The sequence below is a fragment of the Carassius carassius genome, chromosome 26 (genome assembly GCF_963082965.1).
Source record: "Carassius carassius chromosome 26, fCarCar2.1, whole genome shotgun sequence".
Lineage (NCBI taxonomy): Eukaryota > Metazoa > Chordata > Actinopteri > Cypriniformes > Cyprinidae > Carassius > Carassius carassius.
In genome coordinates, this window is record NC_081780.1 from 7,610,660 (window position 1) to 7,635,105 (window position 24,446).

The 24,446-nt window shown below is 36.6% G+C and overlaps 1 protein-coding gene across 1 annotated transcript; it reads left to right on the forward strand.

Moving 5' to 3' along the window:
• The first annotated feature begins 442 nt into the window (after positions 1 to 442).
• On the forward strand, positions 443 to 23,333 carry LOC132105678 (muskelin). The gene is made up of 18 exons (XM_059510974.1): positions 443 to 588; positions 2,034 to 2,103; positions 6,129 to 6,271; positions 6,508 to 6,596; positions 7,860 to 7,969; positions 8,425 to 8,617; positions 11,387 to 11,464; positions 11,641 to 11,706; positions 12,181 to 12,293; positions 14,581 to 14,793; positions 14,921 to 15,142; positions 15,500 to 15,629; positions 18,501 to 18,648; positions 19,363 to 19,477; positions 20,070 to 20,209; positions 20,704 to 20,806; positions 21,022 to 21,076; positions 21,190 to 23,333. Exons 1-18 carry the CDS (start codon positions 473 to 475, stop codon positions 21,309 to 21,311), a joined length of 2,226 nt encoding a protein of 741 aa, XP_059366957.1. The 5' UTR covers positions 443 to 472; the 3' UTR covers positions 21,312 to 23,333.
• Positions 23,334 to 24,446: the final 1,113 nt, after the last annotated feature.

Sequence of the window (24,446 nt, forward strand, 5' to 3'; positions counted from 1 at the left end):
GTAAATTTGCTCTTAGCCTCATGATTAATAATAGTTCAGCCATTGCTGGATAATTTATTTAAAGTATTAGTGTAACTTAGATCCTATGAAAATATTTAGGTGATGAAGAAGAGGGAAACGTTTTCCTAGTTTACAACAACCCACATAACGAGTGTAAAGTTTTTAAGCCTGTTAAGACTGATTCATACTATACCAAAGGCACTATGTTATCAGAATGAATAAACTTGTTTATTATGTGTTCTATGAGCATTTAATTATTTACCCTATATTTTATTTTCCCAAGGACCACATAATGTTGTAGTCCTGTTCCACTTTAAGATTGCGTACTTGCTCTCTCTCTCTCTCTCTCTCTCTCTCTGTGTGTGTGTGTGTGTGAGAGAGAGAGAGAGAGAGAGAGAGAGAGAGAGAGAGAGAGAGAGAGAGAGAGAGAGAGAGAGAGAGAGAGAGAGAGAGAGAGAGAGAGAGAGAGAGAATGTGCGTGTGTGTTGTGTTTCGTTCGTGCATCAAGATGGCGGTGGCTCCTGACAGCAGAGTGCTCTCCTACAGTGTTTATAAATGGAGCTCGTACTCCTCTACATATTTACCCGAGTGAGTAACGGACATTAAACACTCACGTTGAGACTGCTCTTAAATATGGATACACAGTTTATATCTTTGTAATATTAATCAAATCTATGGCTTTATCTAACCAGTGGGCCGGGGTACAGCAGACGGGTAACGTTAACAGTTACATAAAAAGCAGCCGCAAATGTATAACTGCAAGCAACAAAGCGAACGAACATCTAATTTTGCATATTAATGTGCATTTAGATGTGCAAGTCGGGAAACGGCTATACATGTGTGGAAATGTGCAGATGTGACAGTCATGTTAGCATGTTAGGTTAGGCTAGTATGAAACAGCCCATGTTAATTTATACAAATAACACGCCTGAAGTAACTTACGCCTAATGTTTTTATGTTTCATATCATTATACAGATCGTGATGCTCTTTTAAGAACCTGGCAGGTGTCTCACTGCACTGCGTTTATTTATAGTTAAAAGTATAAATCAGAACTGCATGTAGCCGGTTAGCTAAATGGCTAACGTTAGAAGTAAACAAGAAGTTAGAAGTAAACAAACCGCAAATCGCTGAATGACATTTATCTATTTGAAAAATATTTGGTAGAAATACATCTAAATTATAATGTTACCAGTACTGTTTTGAAATACATCAATGTATAAATAAGCTATGGTGACTACAGCTAAACTGTTGGAATATGACACTGAGAGTCGCATACTATTTTTATCTCGTTTTAATCTCCGTCTGTTTCTATAAATCTACAATATTATATAACAATACTTTCATGGGAACATTTTTTTAACAAGGGCATTTGTACCAAATATGCTGTTATTTCCAGCTATCTAGCAAGGCATGAAGTAGCAGAGTTTGGAAACAAGTGAGCTGCCAAGACAGCTTATGAAACGCGGTCTCTCACGTTTTGAAACACAGCCAATGAGGTGGTTGTTATTTGCGGTCTAACCCATAATATCCATGCAATTTGTGTCATGTAAAATGGAAAATGTATTACTAATTTACATATCTTCTTTGTAATCCTTGTGTTGGATATGACAGCTAGAGCGAAATGTGCTGTAGTAGACTGATAAACAGTGCACACGTTCATACATTAGTCAGTGGTGAAGCATTTATTGTTGTGTGACACCTGTGTACTCTTGCCAGGTTTTTTTTTTCTTCACACCAAGCTTACATGCTTTATGAACTTTATTTAGTAAGCAGAACTGTGTTGGACTTTGCATAACAAGCATAATCCAATTGCAAGCATACTTGAGTAAACAAGGCATTTTGTGCATGTATTCATCTAGAAAGTTGTCAGTGCACTGAATGGTTATGCTTTCATGGTGACAGCTTAATGCTATGGAATTTCTGCACAACTTTTCTATTTTGCATGCAAGAAAAAGTGTGGAAAAAAGTTTTAAAGAATGTTTGTGGTGCCTTAAACTTTTCTTTAACTCGTTCTTATTTTGTTTGATTGCAGGAATATTTTAGTGGACAAACCTAACGATCAGTCTTCCAGGTGGTCTTCTGAGAGCAACTACCCTCCACAGGTAAATTCTGCTTACGCCTCTCAGTTTTAAGGTGAGCTGGATAATAGTTTCTGTATCAGAGTTATTATTGTTTACAAAAGAAAAAAAAATTAACTGAATTTAAAAAAGTAAAGTTATTGTATTTCAGCTAGTTGCTAGGCCATCAATTTCGTTTTCTTTTAGTTTAAGTACTAAAATAACTAAAACTGCAATACAAATGTATGAGAACTATAAATATAAAAAAAACTAATAAAAATGACAAAAACACACAGCCAAATAAAAAAAATACATTAACTTAAATGAACATGAAAACACGAAACATAAAAAAACGAATTCAAAATTTCCATAAAACCCATAATAGTATAGCAATGATACTAAAATTACACTTTTATTCAGATTTTCATATTATTTGTCCTGCAAATGCTTTGCAGACAGACCCAGTGCTCACTAATTACATAAGTTTAAATAATAATAGTAATAAAAACACATTCCATTATTAAGGGCATCTCTCACGCTCAAAGTGCTACAATGCTATGTGAAAGTAAAACATCTCAAAACAATTATTTCAAAAAAAGAGAGAAAAGTATAAAAAGGTCTTTGTGACTTAAGTATTGATGTTTGGCTGCAGAGATGTGTATTTCAGTTATGACATTGTTGATATTAATATACCTGGTTATGTTGAAATTTCCATTCATTGAGAATGTGCCTTGCTTTCATCTTTTTTTTTGGAAAGAGGAAGCCTCTTTTCTTTGCTGTCCTTGTGGCACAGACCATTGCAGCAAAGACAGACTTGTGGTTAGTCAATAAGGAAATCGAAAGTGCGTGTTGGCGGTACAGTAACACGCACCCTCAACTTTTAACCTCTAACCCGAACTCAAAGCCTTGTGTTTTCTCAATCATGTCCTTCCACTCTCATCCTTTCACTTAAAGTACAGTCACCCTCTGCAGAGATCAGAGTTTTACGAAATCATAGTTCCTGTCATTATCCAGTATTTTTCCCCCCCAGAAATTACCTCTCTACATGTTTTAAATCATTATAGATGATCAATCAATATTTCATCCGTGGGTTAAATGCTGAATGTTGGAAAACCTTTTTGTTTTTTTCCCCAAACTCTTAGTGCAGGCGGCCATCAGTGCTGGTGGATGGAATATTGCAGTCAGTCTGTGTGAAATATTTTCCTCACCCTTCCCGTCTTCAGTGACGTAGCCCATTCATTTTAGGCTCTCTATGCAAGCTGCGTTTGTTCCGGGCAATATTTTACAAGCTGTGATTATGGGCTGTTCCGTCATAGATGTCTACAGTTGATTAAATTGTTTTCATGAGGGAAGCATGAGTAATAAATCCCTCCTGCCCACCTGCACCTGAAGAGGCTCTCATCACTCACAGTATATGGCCATTTTGATTTAGTGTGCCTTTAAATGCACCAGAAACACAATAATATCTCTTCCTTGTGTTTTGTAATGCTCACAGAGGATCGTAAGATGTGTAAGTAATTGAGGAAAAATACCAGAAAAATGGCCCATACAACTTTTTGTCCTGTTTTCCAGGTTTTGTGAAGACATACACTACTGTTTAAAAATGTTTGGGGTTGCCAAGATTTTTAGAAAGAAGTCTCTTTTGGTCATCAAGACGGGATTTATTTGATCAAAAATACAGTAAAATACATGTTTTGAAATGATTACATTTTAAAATAACTGTTTTTCATTAATATATTTTAATGTCATTTATTCCTGTGATGCAAAGCTGATTTCTCAGCACTTGTTAGTCACAGAAATCATTCTAATATGAGAGATATTTTTGTTATTAGTGTTGAAAACAGTTGTGCTGCTTAATTTTTGTGCAAACAGTAAGTAGAATAGAAAGTTACAATGTTTATCTGAAAAAAAATATACTATAGACATTATACATTTCTGTCATCTTTTCAGTACTTATTTATTTTATTATTATTTAAAATTTTACAGACCCCATACATTTGAACTTTACACTGACAAGCTATGCAATCTCGCGTTCATTATCGAAGGCGATTCATCTGGGATAATGTTCGCGATATTGCGTGGCTTGTCAGTAATCTACGGCTCTGTCTATTAAATCACTCCATTTGAAAGCAGGTGATGGCGATTTAGTGCTAATCACAGAACCAGATTTACTGACTACAGTCGTGGCCAAAAGTTTTGAGAATTACATAAATATTAGTTTTCAAAAAGTTTGCTGCTAAACTGCTTTTAGATCTTTGTTTCAGTTGTTTCTGTGATGTACTGAAATATAATTTCAAGCACTTCATAAGTTTCAAAGGATTTTTTTCGACAATTACATGACATTTATGCAGAGTCAGTATTTGCAGTGTTGGCCCTTCTTTTTCAGGACTTCTGCAATTCGACTGGGCATGCTCTCAATCAACTTCTGGGCCAAATCCTGACTGATAGCAACCCATTCTTTCATAATCACTTCTTGGAGTTTGTCAGAATTAGTGGGTTTTTGTTTGTCCACCCGCCTCTTGAGGATTGACCACAAGTTCTCAATGGGATTAAGATCTGGGAGTTTCCAGGCCATGGACCCAAAATTTTAACATTCTGGTCCCCGAGCCACTTAGTTATCACTTTTGCCTTATGGCACGGTGCTCCATCGTGCTGGAAAATGCATTGTTCTTCACCAAACTGTTGTTGGATTGTTTGGAAGAAGTTGCTGTTGGAGGGTGTTTTGGTACCATTCTTTATTCATGGCTGTGTTTTTGGGCAGAATTGTGAGTGAGCCCACTCCCTTGGATGAGAAGCAACCCCACACATGAATGGTGTCAGGATGCTTTACTGTTGGCATGACACAGGACTGATGGTAGCGCTCACCTTTTCTTCTCCGGACAAGGCTTTTTCCAGATGCCCCAAACAATCGGAAAGGGGCTTCATCGGAGAATATGACTTTGCCCCAGTCCTCAGCAGTCCATTCACTATACTTTCTGCAGAAGATCAATCTGTCCCTGATGTTTTTTTTGGAGAGAAGTGGCTTCTTTGCTGCCCTTCTTGACACCAGGCCATCTTCCAAAAGTCTTCACCTCACTGTGGTTGCAGATGCACTCACACCTGCCTGCTGCCATTCCTGAGCAAGCTCTGCACTGGTGGCACTCTGATCCCGCAGCTGAATCCTCTTTAGGAGACGATCCTGGCACTTGCTGGACTTTCTTGAATGCCCTGAAGCCTTCTTTACAAGAATTGAACCTCTTTCCTTGAAGTTCTTGATGATCCTATAAATTGTTGATTTAGGTGAAATATCCTTGCCTGTGAAGCCATTTTTATGCAACGCAATGATGGCTGCACGCGTTTCTTTGCAGGTCTCCATGGTTAACAATGGAAGAACAATGATTTTAAGCATCACCCTCCTTTTAACATGTCAAGTCTGCCATTCTAACCCAATCAGCCTGACATAATGATCTCCAGCCTTGTGCTCATCAACATTCTCACCTGAGTTAACAAGACGATTACTGAAATGATCTCAGCAGGTCCTTTAATGACAGCAATGAAATGCAGTGGAAAGGTTTTTTGGGGATTAAGTTAATTTTCATGGCAAAGAAGGACTATGCACTATGCAATCTGATCACTCTTCATAACATTCTGGAGTATATGCAAATTGCTATTATAAAAACTTAAGCAGCAACTTTTCCAATTTCCAATATTTATGTAATTCTCAAAACTTTTGGCCACGACTGTAGATGCGCATGATCATATCGTTAGATATATCGTCCAGCCCTAATGATAGTTTTTAGGGGAAACTGACAAAAATTTAATTTATTATTCACTGAAAATATGCACCCTGTTATGGCTTTCAAATCGTATTCATGCTTTTATTACAAAACATACTTGATGTGTGACTTTAAACCTGTACAATGATGAATGATATTAGAAATAGGTCTAGATTTACTGTTGTGGTAAAGGTGACATTTTTAAACAAACTGTAAAGTTATTATGTTATGGATGAAAATCGATCGTTGTGGCTAGAACATGTCAGATTAGAGTTGCTTTGGTGTAACAATTTTTATTTCTTTTCTGCCACTCAGTACTTGATCTTAAAACTGGAGAGACCAGCTATCGTTCTGAGCATAACCTATGGCAAATATGAGAAAACCCACGTGTGCAACCTGAAGAAGTTCAAAGTGTTCGGAGGCATGAGCGAAGAAAACATGACAGAACTCTTGTCTAGGTGAGACTGGTGGGAGAATGTTAGTTTGTGATTACAGTCTACTTACAGGCTAATCTTTATGCCAGATAAACTTTACGGACTCTTGCATCTCAAGAGCAGGTGATCGGATATACTTAACTTACTAATAGAGCACCAGAACAGAAACATTTGTGTTTCTTGCGATTTGAGTAATGTTTGGGGAAATGGCTTCTTGTGATGCGGTGAGGTCATTGACTGTCTTTCTCATCTAATCCTAGTGGCCTTAAGAATGACTTCAACAAGGAGACATTCACGCTAAAGCACAAGATTGATGAGCAGATGTTTCCCTGCAGGTTCATTAAAATAGGTGAGTGTTTACAGAAAGAGTGAACTAAAGACACGGTGAACTCATGTGGTGACACATTTAGGGGAAAGATCACATCACATGATTTCTGAGGTAGACAATGAGTTAAGTGAGTGATTGAATGACTCTGCAAGTCTTTGATGGAACAAACGAGTGCTTGTGTGAACGTTGAACTCCTTTGACAAGAGATTTTTCTCTTGTAATATTCCAAGCTGTGTGTTTCAGACATTGAAATCTCAGCGATTCCTTTGACAATGGAAAATTACATATATATATATATATATATATATATATATATATATATATATATATATATATATATATATATATATATATATATATATATATATATATATATATATTAAATGTATGCATTTAATGCATATATACACACACAGATCTTTGTAGTAACTGATTACATGTAATCTGGATTACGTAATCAGATTCCAAATCTCAAGTGCTTGTAATTAGAGTAAACTACTTTTTAAAATACTCTTAATCAGACTACAGGTACTTTTTTATGGATTACACGATTACATTTTATTTAGACAATGGTAATAAGTTGTGAACAATTCATTGATTCTCCTAAATTTCCTTTTTTTTTTCTTCTTCTTTTTTTAGTCTTTTTCGAGATTCATGTTTGCAATGTAGCTATTTTTTGTGTTTTTCATTGATACATTCATATGCACTTCTAGTGTTTTATTACATTCAATATTTAACCTGGCAATGATATTGCTGTGAATTTCATGTTTTTCAATATTGGTTTTTGTAGTGTAGCTGTTTTCTAAATTTACATAATTATAAGTAACTAATTATACGTTTTATTCAGTGTTACTAGCAATTACTAACAGCAAGGCACATTAGTGTTAGTATTTTGTAAGTATTAACTGTCCATACATTGTACTTGAAAAAGAAGCTATTGTGGGCTCTTGTTGGTGAATTAAATATATTTTGTGGAATATATTTTTTCTTTGTATATGTCAAAATAGTACAAGATTAGACTAATTCAATATATGTGATATCAAATAAGGGTTAGCACAAATGTAATCTAAATGTAATCCAAAAGTATTCAGATTGTTACCAAAAATGTGTAATCTAAGAGATTATATTACTGACTACAAATTTTGTCATGTAATCTGTAATCAGTAACTGATTACAATTCAAAAGTAATCTACCCAGCTCTGTGTATGTTTTTATATATATATATATATATGAAGTGTGAATGTCCTCTCTTGATGCTGTCTGTGTGTGTTTGGTTACGTACAGTGCCTCTGATGTCATGGGGGCCCAGCTTTAACTTTAGCATCTGGTATATTGAATTACACGGCATAGAAGGTCCAGACGTTGTCCAGCCCTGCCTTAACTGGTACAGTAAGGTGAGTTGATTCCGAACATCCACATCCATCTTTGAGGATGAATGCAACAAAGAAATGTCAAGTTCATAATTCATCCCAAAATCAAAAGACGCATTCTAAGACCATTAAAATTTTTATATTTTTTAATTTTACTATCCCGTCTGTATGCAATGATACCAAATGAGATGAAATTCTGGATCTAAAAATGGGTGGCAAATACACACCCACTGCTTAAAGATAATCACACATAAGTCACGCAGCATGTGAAATAAAGTAAAATATATTTCCTTTTTCTTTATTTCAGTAAACTGCGTCATAACCATTAACAGTTTTTAAATTGCCAAGCTGTTTCAGTAAGAAAAACATTCTAGTTTTATAACGCTCGCACTCAATTTGCGCAGGCAGTTTCACGCAATATTAAACTTGGAATGATGGCACGTTAGAGTTAAAGTGCTTTTTGTTTTTTTTCCTGACAGTACCGTGAACAGGAGGCCATCCGCCTGTGCCTGAAACACTTCCGGCAGCACAACTACACTGAAGCCTTCGAGTCCCTGCAGAAGAAAACACGGATCGCTCTAGAGCATCCCATGCTCACACACCTCCATGAGCGGCTGGTCCTCAGAGGAGACTTTGACGCCTGCGAGGAGCTCATAGACAAAGCTGTGAGAGGTACCTCACCCTGTGTTTCATCATATGGATCTGTGCCACCATCATTAAGTAGGGAATGTGGGCATGTTGGTTCACTGTAGGCAACAGAATGGTTCTGGATTATAATCGTGTTACGTTGCAAGCCAGTACATCCTTGTTGACATTGTATTTCAAATACAGATGGTCTCTGCTTGAACGGTCTTGAACGGTTTCACTTGACGCAGACTAGACCTGATTTTAGTGTGTTAGAAGTGTTATATTTTTAAAATGCACTGCTCTAACTAGGGATGTCCCGATCAGGTTTTTTTGTCCTCGAGTCCGAGTCCCGAGTCATTTGATTTTGAGTATCTGCCGATACCGAGTCCCGATCCGTTACTTCTATAATACATAAAAAAAGAATAAAGAAGAGCGAAAAAACAGATCCAGGATCTTCAATAAATTACATTTTGAAATATATTCAAATATAAAACAGCTATTTTAATTAGGCTAGTAAAAATATTTCAAAATCTTACTGTTTTGCTGTACTTTGGATCAAATAAATGCAGGCTTGGTGAATATAAGGGAATAGAAAAAAAAACCTTAACAAGCTTACTCTTCAAAAACTTCTGACTGGTAGTATAGGCAACTTTAATTTTTCTCTAATTTCTAGCTTTTAATTGGCTTAGAAATCTATAAATGCGGGACAATAACAAATAATAATGATTTGTTAATATACTACAAACACTGTTTATCACATAATAATGCAGAATAGTTTCTATACTGTAATAAATACTATGTCAATCAGCACTGCATTTTTCATACTTTATTTATCACCTGCTGGAGATGACTTGAAGAACAATTTATTGTCGTGATAGTATATTAATGTCTTCATGTTTGCATAAGTTTCTGTTTTCCTGTGAGCACTACAGCATAGCTGGACGCTTTTGTCCATATTAGGAATATCCTGATATCAGCGCTAGAGCGCACTCCGGCTTCGAGTATGAATGAAACACACACTGCATGAGAATTTATCGCTCTGTGATGTTCATCTCGCTGTATCCTGGGTCCGAATGAAATATCAGGTCATGCGCAAACTATCATGTCTCTTTGAGTTTGAATCTATATTTATTCACACCAGCTCTTGAAAACAAAGTGATGTCATGCCGCACGCGTTGCTGTTTCTGTGTGGAGTCAAAAGGGTCTAACTCTGTGCCACTGCATAACAAAAGATGTGTTAAAAATGAATGAGAATATATATATCCGAGTCCTGATCGGGAGGTAACGTCCGATTCCGATCGAGTCTGAAACCACACGATCGGGCCCGATTTCCGATCACGTGATCGGATCTGGACATCCCTAGCTCTAACGCTGTTAGAGAGATTTTGATGAACTTGCAGCATTATGGCACAATTGCAGTATTATACAGCAGATTGTCTACTCTAATGTTTGCGTGTTGTACTGACTCAAGGGTGCAGCTTAAAAAAATAAGGAACTATGGATTATATATATTTTAACATTCCCATACATTTTAAATAACACACTGAGTCATAATGATTAAAAAAAAAACACCAACATACTGCTTTTTGACACAAGCCTGTGGGTGGTTTCACAGTTGAGAGTTATAGTTTCCATAACAGTGTTGGGCATAAGTTCAGTAATGCGCAACTTAAACATTCACCTGGTAATGATTCAACCTGCAGAATGTGTGTCTGCAAAACACTTCATGCAATCTATTTGCAAGACATTTGCAGAAATGTTGTTTAAATTTAAAATAAACCTTGGAATATTTAGATTGATTTATAAAATGGTGTGGTACTTTACATGGAGCATTGTATTCTAATTACAATCTGTTTAAAAGTCCAATTTGAATGAAAATGCTCCATGTAAAGACCTCAATTGGAATAGAAATGCCCAAACCTAAAGATTTCAATCAGGTTGAGGGGGTTGGGATAAACCTTTTCTAATCCGTTCAATAAGAGTTGAGCATATGATTGGATTGAAAACCAAAACTGGAAAGTTTTGCTCATATGCAATGAAGTAGAAATGACAAAATGATGCATGACACATGCAACTACCCTTTGTTATTGTTATAATAATTAATAAATGACTGTTGTGTTACTTTATTTGGCCTTTATGAAGCATTGAAGCAAAGACAATATTACACAGAGACTGTCCATGGGTATTACAATGAATGGGAGGAAGTGCAACACTCAGTAAGGTCTTTCTTGTGAAGGAAGTCCTGCCTTCCAGTAAAAAGGGCCAATCATTAATCATATAGTTTTTTTTTTTTTTCAACATCTTTCACCATCCTTTGCACTGCAACCCACTTTTGTGCAATTTTAGGTTAAGAAATGTTATGAAACATCTGATGTCAGCTTTAATTGGTATAAAATGTTTTATTTTAGAGATATCAGTCCTCCCCCATTCAAGTACATGACCGAATTCAAGTAGTATGACTGAAAGAGCTGCTCAGACTGAGGCATTGCGATCGAATAAGGCCATCAAGTCGACCTGACTTGTTGTTAACCGGCTTTTCTTCTGACAAAACAAATAGTCCACCCTAAGGCTTGAGCCACTGGTTGATCCACTATCAGGCTACACAAGAACTAACACTGTATTAGAATGGGATAGGAGAAAGTGTTTGACGCGGCGTTCACAGTTGTGTTCCATGTTTTTACATGTTCTCTTATGTGGTCACAGTGTATATTTACGGTAAATAGAAACTAATGTACACTTGGATTGTTTCCCGCTCAGGGAGCATGCATTAGCAAATTAAAGTGCGCACTTGACTCTTTATCTGTTCTCTTCCAGATGGTTTGTTTAATCAGTACATCAGCCAGCAGGATTATAAGCCACGCTGGAGTCAGATCATCCCCAAATGTAACAAAGGTAGGACAGAACACACAAGTGGCGGCCTCTTGCTCTGAATCTGAATGCTGGACTCTAGGGAATCCTTGTCTGCTGTATTAAATGACTTAAGGGCTGTACTGATATTCAGTGTGTGTCTTGTTCCTGAAACACACAACTTTCAATTCCCTTCTGTTCTTCTTCTTTTTTCTGATTAGGTGATGGTGATGATAACAGGCCGGGCATGAGAGGAGGTCATCAGATGGTCATTGATGTTCAGACAGGTAGGTTTGATTTGCAAGTTTCTGATTGGGCGGTTATCGCTGCACTATTTAGCTTGTTCTGTCTTGCTTGTAGTGGAATGCATGCTAAGACTGCATTAAGTCCTGCTGTTGCGAGTTAAGGGCTGTTTTAAATGTGCGTGTGAATCTGTGAGCTGCTTGTTAGAGGAACAATCGAACCCCGCAGCCCTCATGTGGCTCTGTGCATTCAAACTGACCTCAAGTAACCCGCTGTACAGCTCAGCTGACGCTCAATAGCTCAAACAACTGTCTCTGCTTATCACCATGGCGACATCAGCCTTCCAACCTCAGCACACAGCTGCCTTTCAAGAATATGATGATTTATAACCACTTTTAAAATACCATAAAAGTTTTTATCCTTTGATTTCATATTGAATTTCTTATAAAGGTGTAAAACATCTCACCCACTCATCGCTTTCTCTTTCTGTTTTTTGTAATTGCCTCTTTGTTCGGCAGAAACTGTGTATCTGTTTGGTGGCTGGGATGGAACGCAGGACTTGGCTGATTTCTGGGCATACAGTGTGAAGGAGAACCAATGGGCCTGCATCTCCAGGGATACAGAGAAAGAGGTAAGAGAGAAAGTAAAGAAGATTTCTTTCGATTATGACTCAGCTGATTGGCACAAAAATCCCCTTGATGTTTTTTTCCATTGTGCTGTTTAGTTTCGCATACTTCGCTGTGCTTTCTGTGCAAAGTTCACAGAGTAATGTTGTACTCCTTCATCTGTAGGTTATTTAGATGGGGGGTTTTGACTCATAGTTGTTTGTGAATGAGGAAGAGAATGAAGTGATTGTAATGGAAAATATGTAGAGTGACACCACACAATGCTGATGGAAGTTATAATAGAGATCTCTTTGGCTGCTGAAATCCGCATAAAGTCTTGTACACTCTCCAGCGTAGACTAAGAGCTGCCCATTAATGCAGGAAGGGCCTGCCTTTGACTGATATGTGATATGGCCAACCGCAATTGTTTGCCTTATAGGATGTTTCAGGGTGGGTACATTTGAATGAATGGTCTCACAAAAGTAGACCATCTCTCACAAATGGCTGTGCAGACTACAAAGAATTTTTGTCCATCCAAAAACATTTATTTTATTTTATTTTTCACCAGTATAACTGACAACAATGTTTCATTTACTTATCTAGGTAACGTGCCAATAGATTTGATAACTTTAATCTGGTGATTAAATCCAGTGACTAGTTTTTCCTTAGAGCACATATTCGAGTCCTGGTACCTTCTAAAAACATTATTTTCTGAGAGACTAATTAAAGGAATAGTTCACCCAAAAATAAAAATTCTGTCATTAATTACTAGGGTTGGGAAGCATTAGAAATGTTCTGGTTCCGGTTCCATTAAAATGATTAAACAACTATTAAAAAAATTGTGCCAAGGAAAAATGCACAATACTTAACTACTCAATTCTCAATACTGTTCATTACTTACTGTCAACTTAATTTAAAGTTTGGCCATGTCAAAATTCAACATATATTACAGTATACAAATGTTCAGGTTCAGATTCCGGTTCTATTTAAATGAACTATTAGTATGTTTTTACTATTTTACCTTCATTGAATGTAGTGTTGCTGGAAGTTAGTAAGAAATATTGAGTAATGCTAGTCCATCAATCAGCATGTGCTTCAAAGTTTATGTGTGTTACACTATCAATAACATTTTGCTTTTCAAGCAGGAATAAGCTGGTTGGCCATATAGTCCCTTGAGGGCTGAGATATTTGTTCATTTCCCTAAATTAATGAAATATAAACTGTTATACTTATAACCATGTAAACACACTCTCCATAAAGCCCCTACTTTACAAATAATAATGCAGTCAGGAGATGGTGTGATGCAATGATTGGTTTTCACATTTTGAAACCTTTAAAATGCGTGAAAATAAATATTTTCTATCACTTTGTTTATCACTTTTGAAATGATCTGTACACTAAATAATCTATCCCTCATACTTGCATAACAATAGCAGTCTATTTATAGTGGTCCAAGATGAAGTCAGCATGTATATTAATGACAAATATAATGTAATTTAGTGGCAGAAGGTGCTGCACACTGCAGGTACATGAACAGTCAGTCAAAACGACGTGCACAGTTATCAAAGGTGTGAGTGCGCGTACAGTCGAGGGAAACGTGTTCGTTATTTAAAGACACTATGCGGCGTGGTGAGTCTGTGGAGTGTGCATTTGAACAATGTGCTCAGTAATTAAAGAGGCAGGGCGGTATTTCTGTTATTCGGTTTGTGACATCCTTTAGGGGAAATGCCTAATCATCAGAACACCGGCGCAAGGCTGCTCACAGTGCTTGGTCACGTGTCGCACCAGAACCATTTTCGGAACCGAAACGTAGAAATTGCTCACGGTTCCGGTTCTTTTAAAAAACAGAACCAGAACAGTTCCCAACCATACTAATTACTCATCCTCATGTTGTTTATCTTCAGAACACAAATTGAGATGCTTTTGATGAAATCCGTGAGCTTTGTTACACTGCATAGACAGCAATGCAACTGACACGTTCAAGGCCCAGAAAAGTAGTAAAGACATTGTTAAAAATAGTCCATGTGACATCAGTGCATCAACCTTCATTTTATGAAGGTATGAGAATACATTTTGTACTAAAAGAAAACAAAAATAATGACTTTTTCAACAATTTCTTCTCTTCTTTATCAGTCTTCGACACATTCATGACAGTACCACGATGTATGAGAAATTGTTGAATAAAGTCTTTTTAGTTTTCTTTGTGCACAAAAATTCTTCTAGCTTCATAAAATTATGGTTGAACCACTGATGGACTATTGATGATCTGACCAAAAGGCGAAATCTATAAAGGTTGTGATATATTTGTTTTAGAACGGTCCCAGTGCTCGGTCGTGTCACAAAATGTGCATCGACTCTCAGCGGAGGCAAATCTACACATTGGGCCGTTATCTGGACTCCTCTGTCAGAAACAGCAAGTCACTGAAGAGTGACTTCTACTGCTATGACATTGACGCCAACACATGGACTCTCCTAAGCGAAGACACGTCTGCTGATGGAGGACCCAAACTCGTGTTCGACCACCAGGTACGTGTGTTATATAGATATATGCCCACACACCACCAGGAGTCTCCCTTGTACAGGTTAATAATGATGAACAGTTCAGTATCTCTCAGGTATTTGGATAAACTGTCTTTCTTTCTCTCTCTCTCAGATGTGCATGGACTCTGAGAAACACATGATTTACACTTTTGGTGGTCGGATTCTGACGTGTAATGGCAGCGTGGATGACAGCCGAACGTCAGAACCTCAGTTCAGCGGACTTTACGCATATCACTGTCAAGCTGGCAGCTGGAGTCTGCTCAGAGAAGACTCGTGTAACGCCGGGCCAGAGGACATCCAGTCCCGCATCGGACACTGCATGCTCTTCCACACGGTCTGTCTCCTTAGTAATGACCCATAAAGCGCTCGCTCTGAGCTGCAACTCAGATATGTTGCATGTTGACCTCATATTTTTGATAGATGCATTTGTGGCTTTTCTGGTATGAATTAGGACTCATTCTCTCTCTCTCTCTCTCTCTCTCTCTCTCTCTCTCTCTATATATATATATATATGTAGAACAACATTTCCCAATAAGATAGTTGATTACAAAAATGGTTTTAAGACAGATGATTGGTGAGTTTTTTTAATTTATTGGTGTTTATTGGTTTAAGTTTATGTGGTGCTAAGTGGAATTTATGGGTGGTTTTGACAACAAATTTGATTTGACAATTTTTCGTTTCTCTCCCACAGAGAAATCGCTGTCTGTACGTTTTTGGTGGTCAGAGGTCCAAAACATACTTGAATGATTTCTTCAGTTACGACGTTGATGGTGACCACGTGGAGATCATCTCAGATGGCACCAAGAAGGACTCGGGCATGGGTATGATGTCATTAGCAAGATGATTTTTTTGTGTGTCTTTTTTGACGTAATTTCAAGTTTTTCTTTGTCACACTGTATAAATAGCTATGTTTCCATCTACCTGCTTTTATGCACATTTTGAAGTGTTGCATCTGAAACAAGAAATGCAAATGCCATACTTCGAAGAAAAACATCAAACAGATCTCCTTGCACAGCATCTGAAATGTAATGGTCATTCTTAAATACCCGAGTCATCAAAGTATTTCTGTATAGCTGCATCTGAACTGTCTTCCCTTAAATTAATTTCGGAAACTTTGGATGGAAACCCAGCTGATGGCTCTCACAAAGCTGTGCCCCGAGAAGTTGCGCCTTAAAAGAAGAGCAGAGGAATCTTAAGCATGAAGGTGACATCATGTTCAGAAATAGAGTTGAATCAGGTGGGGATTATGTCACTGCTGCGGCCAGTAATGTACAGCTGAGGCGAACATGTGATCTGTTGCAGCTAAATGAACTTGACATCAGCAGTCTCCATGATACTGATATACACAGATCTGCTGGTCTGGATGATGGTGATGAGCATTTCTCGTGAGAATAGTCCTGATGAGAGCTAAATATTACAGCACATTCCTGAGCAGTGAGACAAGGTTTTTGAGGTTACAACATTCCTCTGTACAAAGAACACGCATTCTGACTCTCGTCAAGATATTCTCCTCTGAAAACTCGGCATCAAATATACATTTTAATATTCTTTAAATGTAAAAATATTCTTTTTAGTCTTCTCTGTTAGATTTGCAGCCTTAGATGACTCTGGTTATGTAAGACTGTATTTATTTTTTTTCCTCGAGAAAATGCTAGTCTTACAGGCACTATGTTAAAGGTGTTCAAGGGTATTGCTAAGTGCTTACCTCCTAACCCAAGTCTCAGTGATATTCTGGTCCCTGCATAGGGCACTGATCCCTCCCTTAATGAACTTTTTAATTTTTAATTTGAGGTATTTTGTGACTGCTTTTTTGCTACAGTAGTAGTGTTGTTGTTATTAACTGAAATGAAAACTATTAAAATCAGTTGCAGAATAAAGCTAAAATATTAATATTAGATGAAAAACCTAAATTAAGATTAGAAATATTGGCAGCTAATTAAAATAAGTTATGTTGGAGGTATTCAAATTATAATAAATATATTAGAAACTTGACAGGCACATAACAAAATGAATAAAACATGAACAAAAATGTAAAAAGACCACTATCAAAAGTATAAAAATAAAAGCTCATTCAAAATACTATGAAATGCTATAAAAGTAAATAAATGATACAAAAAAACCTTGAAACATCTGTGTCTTTATTAAAAAATCAGTTTGAAGTTCTCAGAAGTTTGATTGGCTTCTGAAGAACTGAGCGTGTTCTTAGAAAATACTTCATGCCCACGCACTTGTGGTGATTTGCTCACCTAACACACAATCGTTTGATTACTCGTCTTAGCCACACATGCATACAAATGAAAATCGCAAGCAAAATCAAATCTTACAACAAAGCAGACTTTGTAAAACGTCGGTGATCAGCATGGAGAAGAATTTGGTGAGCAGACAGGTCATAATGTCTGCACCCCCACATAATGTCCCCCAAATGTTTCTTCGCTTTCTCTATAATCAGTAACGAAAGCATGATATTGTGTCAAGCTTGAAGGAACATACCAAATCAAACAGCTAGTTCACAGAGTGGAGAGGCACAGAAGGTGAACGAGTGTGAGAGCTCGGTGAAGCCTGAGAGAGAGGCCTGTGACACACTTCCTGTTCCCATAAACAGATTGTGTAAAATCTCAATGGGCGACTTGACGCAATGAGAGAGTATAAAAAGACCTCTGTGTTCTCTCTGTTATCGCGTTAGAGAGAGATGTGTGTGCGACGAGGACAGGGGGTGACAGAAAGAGAACAAGAGCTACAAGGCAGCGGAGAGAGACAAAAATAAGACTGAACAAAACACAATTTACCAGGAAGGAAACAGTGAGCCCAAACAGTTTATTCTTAACCAAACCTTAACGGAATAGTTTGCCCCCAAAAAAATATTTTATCTTGTAGTTCCAGGATGATGTTTTTTTTAAGCATAAAAACAACAAAGTGTGTTATTAAAAAATGGAATTACAGGCCAGATTCAAATGACCTAAAGCGGCCAACTACTAGCTAAATAAACTAATTCTAAAGAAAATTATTAAAAATTGAAGAGAATAGATACCATGGAGAGGTTTATTATTATTATTTTCTTAGTGATTGTTTATTATTATTATTTCTTTAGTTTTGTATTAATATAATATTAAATATTGTAAACATTTATGTACAGGAGTGCTTGAACAATGTGAAATATAAATATTTATAAATATATATATATTTTATTTTTATTTAATAGCAATTCAGTTGCATAAAGGTATAAACAATAAATACAAAAATAATACAATTATAAAATTAAATTCTGTGAATTCACTTGCTAATGCAATATTTATATCTATTTAAAATATATATTTTTAAATATTTTGTTTAATTAATATAGTTTAATCAAACATTTTAGAACATTATTAAACAATGTATAAAATATTGAATATTATATATGGTCATATTAATGTACTAAAGAAATAATGCTAAACTTCATGGCCGATTTAAGTATTTAAAAAAATAATGTAAAATTTGTAATTCTGTAATACATTCATCATTTCTGGGTGGGATAAAAAAAAATGTAAATGACCTTTGGTACAGCTTTTGCAGAGTCTGGCTGAAACCATAGAAAAATAGAGATGGTTTGCATGTTATTTCCAATGATCACCCCAAGCTGCTACATCATAATGCTTTAAATCGTTTATGCCTTCTCTTAATGATCTAAGCTTAAGTCTGTGTTTGTGTTGCAGTACCAATGACAGGATTCACTCAGCGTGCTACCATCGACCCAGAGCTCAACGAGATCCACGTTCTATCAGGACTCAGCAAAGACAAAGACAAACGCGAGGAGAATGTACGCAACTCCTTCTGGATCTACGACATTGCACGCAACAACTGGTGTGTGAGTTCTTGGACACACTGTTCATCTGTACAGCACTGCACATTGAATGCTAATGAGTACATTAGACCTGTGTTTATATGCTGCGGCCAAGAGGACTGCCTACATCGGTAATCCACAGAGCGCTTTCAGGCAGTTAATTCCTGTGGTTTAAGATTGCCATACACTGCTGGAAAAGAAGGAAATCTTCAGTTACGATGAAAAAACATGCTATTTCCTTCCTGGACTGTATGTTCTCTGTTCAGTGCATTGAACATACATTACAGAGCCAACGATGAGCGTAATTGCATCATACAAAACCCCCTTATATAAATTGTTCACACACATTCACATATTTTGAATAAAGCAAGAGCAAAAGTTGTATTTCAAAGGCATGTCTGACCTTCAGAAAGGGAGTTGGTGACCATCAAACAGGAACAGAATGTTCTCTGCTTGCATGTGGGTCTGGCTGCTCGTGTCTGTGTGTGTGTGTATTAAATGTGCTTTGCACTTAAACTGAGGGAGAAAAAAAACCTTTGTTCTGTACGCTAATTGAAACAGTTGGCTTATGGCTTCTGAAAAATCAGTCTGTCAGTGTTTCCTTTGGATCTGGTGTACTGGTTTCTGTCTTTTTGTTTATTTGACTTGATTTGGGTGGGTGCGTGTGTGTCCACTTTTCTAGGACAGTATGCACAGTTTAGTATGTAAGACTAAGTCTGTGTGTTTGTCTGCAGGTCATGTGTTTATAAGAATGACCAGGCGGTGAAAGAAAACCCCACTAAGGCCCTGCAGGAAGAGGAACCTTGTCCTCGTTTTGCTCATCAGCTTGTCTATGATGAGTTGCACAAGGTAATGTAGATCATTTCACTTCCACACCCATTGTCAATATGAATTATGAACAGTGTGGTGGTGTGGTTTAGGATTGGTGGTGTGGTTTAGGATTTTTTGTTAAATATCCTTTAATTTTTGTATGTATTATTTTAACTTAAGGTTCTTCAAATTAAAATGTTTATACTTTTTAAATATTATGTAATATAAGCAATTCAATCAAATTATTACAATGTGTTTACTTTTATATTATATCATACTTTAGTATTAATAGAATTACTACTACTAATAATAGTGTTAATATAAAATTAGGCCCTTGAAGTCTTAACTAGCTATTTAATCATTTATTTTGTAATATTTAACACAATAAAATAATAACATTTTTAAGACTGATAATAATTCTGTAGCCCAAAATGATTGCAAATTACCAGATGCAACGGGTTTCAAATTATAAGGTTGTAACCTTTTAACACTTGTAGAGACATGTAAATGTAAATTATATTTACCACAGGCACTTTGACTGCTTAAGCTTATATAACACTAATTTCCTTAATTGCTGTACTGATTAATCAAAGCAATTAGCAGGGGATTGACATGATTATATGGTACACAGGTGCATTACCTTTTCGGTGGAAACCCGGGGAAGTCCAGCTCACCCAAAATGAGATTGGATGATTTCTGGTCCCTAAAGCTGTGTCGGCCTTCCAAAGAATATCTGCTTCGACACTGCAAATACCTCATTCGCAAATACAGGTACAAATATACTTTCATACGAGTACAAAAGTGCTTCAACTCTTCCAATCTGCTGCTCAGTGACTCATCATTCTGACCTCACAGATCATGATAAAAAAAAACAAATTGTGCTTAAGAATAATGTTTACTGAATTGGGTCATCTGAAGCCAAAGATCACTGTCAGTTGCTCTTAGTTTCCAAACATCGCTAGGAAAGTGTTTAGATATCTATTCAGTGTTAATATGAAGAACATGTTCTTTCTCTGATCCGACCCAGCTGTATTATGTAATTGCAGTGTCATGCAGCACTGCAGTTAGTGATTAAATTACAGTAGTATTTTTCCATTGGTGCATGTGATTTCTGCACATTTAGTGCCACCTGGTGGCCATATTTGGTTACTAGAAATAAAAATGAAAAAATTGCCAAATTTGTGGATATCAGTTTTCTTCATTTAAGGTTGGAGAATTTAAGGCAAATGTTCACCTTCTGCTTGCTCTCTTGTGTGTGTTTGCAGGTTTGAGGAGAAAGCTCAAACCGAGCCCTTGAATGCACTTAAATACCTACAGAATGATCTGTCTCTTACTGTGGACCACACCGACCCCGATGAGACAAAAGAGGTCAGGACCCACCAAAAAGAAACTGTTACATTTAATGATTAAGCTTGTAATAACAAACATTTAAACTTTTGTTGATTGAGTCCGTTTGTGCAGTTATATGTATTTTAATTGTTTGATTCCAGTTGGACTTAAGCAAATATCATGTCAGATACTGAAAATGTACTAGGTCTAATAGATAATTAAAAGTGCTTTCTGTGTTTTTTTTTCTCCTGTAGTTCCAGCTCTTACCCTCAGCTCTGTTCAAATCCAGCTCAGACTTCATTCCTCTCGGTGAGCGCACTGTTTGATGAACACAACTGTCCTCCAATCACATTTTTCTACAACTGTGGAAATCAGATGTGCTTTAATACTTATTAATGATCTTTTTCTTCTCTTCATCACAGGCTTTTCAGATGTGGATCAGACGTATGCCCAGCGCACACAGTTGTTCGACACACTTGTCAATTTCTTCCCTGACAATATGACCCCACCCAAGGGCAACCTTGTCGACCTCATCACCCTGTAGCCACACCCCACACAGTAGTCCACACCCTCTTTAGACCTCTCAGACTCCTCCCACCCAAAACAGAAGTTATTTTTCTACATTTTCCACCCGAGGTATGCCGTGCCCTCCTACTGTGTTTCCTCCTACAGAAGTAATGCCACTTAAACATCACTGAGATTTACTTACAATGCAGAAATATAATTTTCTACTCTGGAGTGCCAGGGTTGTGCTTTTTTATTTTTTAGAATTAGGTTTAAATTTACATATCTGCCAAATTGCACACTGAGTTGATTTATTTTTATTTTTAAACAAAGTTGAACTTAGTTTTTCAGGTCTGTTTGAGTTTATTATTCAAATTTTCTTTCATACAGGTTGAAATGTAGGTTATAAATCCAAACAGTTCACATCATAAAGGGGAGGATTTGATTTATGAACTGTGTGATCATCATGGGTTCGTTTTTGCTTTGCTATTTTAAATCACATTTTTATGGACAAACACATGTGCAGTGAGCTAGTGGAGGCCGAAGGAAAAGATCAGAGTGCCCTCTAGAGTCAGTTCTCTCAGTCTAGTAGATCAATTCTGTTAACTCTCAGTACTGGATTTAAATACTTGCTTTCATTTTTTGAAACCTGCTGTTGCTGCTGCTATTTATTGCTGCCATGACATTAGTGCTTTCTTTGACTCCTTAATAGTGATGAAATGCCTAATTCCATGATTAAGTTCTCATCCACAGATCTTAAAAGGAATACAGTGACATGTTTGAGGTTTTATACACATATAGGTACACAAGAACTGTTTTCCACTGTGTGTAGGAACGCAAATATTATGATCCTTCATGTCAACACTTTGTATACTTTATAGCAGGTCTTTACAGTTATATCCATTAGCGAATGGATAAGCGAACACTTTGCTGCAATTAGACAAACTGAAGTCGTGAATTATTTGATTTTTTGAAATGTAGATTGCTGTTTACTTCAGTTTGTGGCTGCTTTTGACTGTAACTCAATAAATTCCTGTGTTACATAGACTTCAGCTTATTGGTACCAACTCAAAGAAGCCTTATTGGGACCACCGAAGACAGAAGAGACCCCTCACTATTTATTATTATTATTTGTTGGTGAACTTGAGCCCTGAATGCCATGTCTTATGTTTTGTCTCTCTCTATGATGTCATAGAGACGTCCATACGTGCCCTTCATTCCGTATGAGCTTCCGGATTGTTTACAATTCTGGACCGAAGTGTGATAGTCTTCCATATAGTCCTGGATTACTTGGTCTCCATTTGTGTATTGTTAGTTTAACAGCAGTTATTTTTGTTATTGGTCTCCCTGTGTATGAGTAGGAAGTGTTTGCCCTGCAAAACAATATTCTGGTAATTGGATCGCTCTTACATTTTCTGTAGTTTTGGCTTCACCCACGCAGAAACCAAAGGCTCAAGGAACTATGAGACAGTACATTATGCTTCACCCTGCTGATTGTGTCCTCCCAAGTGTCATATCTCAATTCCCTGAACTCAGTATTAGCTGTAATTTGGCTCTGTGGAGATACACTCACAGCGCACTGGAGTGTGGAAGTTTGTGATTGGCCCATATGTGATTTCTAAGATTTAGTGCTCTTTATTTCTTTCCTGACGTGAATGCAATTCTGGTGTATATGATTTGGAAACCAGGGCTTACTTTTGCCTTTCATAGATTTAGCATTGTCTTTGTGCCAGGAAGAAAGTTCCTGAAAAAAAGAGGTATGAAAACAGTGAAATCAAATATACATGAGAGGATCGACACTTACAACCGACACTTAATGCCAAATACGTTTTCTTGCTTTCGGTGTACATTTCTGCAGTGTCAGAGATGAAGTGACTTTTTCTCTTCCTCTCTCCTGGAAATCCTCATCTCGTCGAGCCCCCCTCTGCTCTTGAGCGAGGGTACCTTGAGATGTCAGCACTACACTGTGGCTCTCATGAATGTGTAGAACCTATTAAAGAACTGCATTGTATGTAATGTACATAAAAGAATAAAGATTGTATTTTGTTCAAGTTTTCTTAAATATTGTCTCGGTCTTCCATTAACGTAAACCTATAAAACGTTATTTAAACAAAATTATGTTCATCTAAGAATACTGAAATAGGGTCATGGTTTCCACAGAGCAATTAAGCAGAACCACCATTTTTAATCTTGATAATAAGAAATATTACTTGAGCAGTGGCATATTTTTGGCATAAAAGAAAAATTTATAATTTGACCCATAAGATGTATTGTTGGCTATTTCTACAAATATATGCATGTGACTTATGACTGGTTTTGTAGTCCAGAGTCAAATAAAAAAAAGTAGTAAATGCATTGTTTAATTTAAGATGAAGTGCCTTGACAACTATAAAACACACTTTTAAAAACAACTTTTTAATTCTTTATTTATATTAGAAATCATGAACATCCCCATCCAATCTGACAGAGATGAAGCTTCCAGTGTATCAGACCCCTGTCGTTTGCACACAGCAGCAAACTGACTTCAAAAACAGAATACAACTATAAATTCAACCTTAATACTTTGGTGAAAGTACAACAGCTAAACTGAGACAGCAGTGAATTTCTTATATGCAGAAATTTGTGTAGTGCATGATAAAAAAAAAAACACACACACACAACAACAACATTAAAACAATTAAATAAAACCTCTCCAAAGAAAAAGGTGATCTTTCTGATTAAATACAGTGAAACATTATGCTTTTTACCTGTAAATAAACTTAATGTGAGTTGTGTTGAATTTGTGTCAAATGTTTAAGGTTGACAAGACTGAAAACCTTCATACTGGCATGATTACCAACACAGAGACATGAGTGGAGCAGATGAAAGATAATGAAAGATTATCTGCCAATAATCACATACTTTTGCCCCATAGTCTAATTTACCAGGATGAGTTATCCATTGGTCCAAGTCTAGTTTGGTGCCTATGAGTGTCAATCTTTCCTAAACAGAAGATGAACACATTATGGAGGAAGCATAAAAATAAGCATTATATACAAGCACAATTACATTCTGCTGAAATAATACAAGGAAAAGTGATGGAAATGTTTAAAGTAGTAACACAATGTATGCTCAGTTTTATCAGGTAGAAACAACTTTGAGTTTTCTTTTCATAACATCATTTTTAAAATCAAAT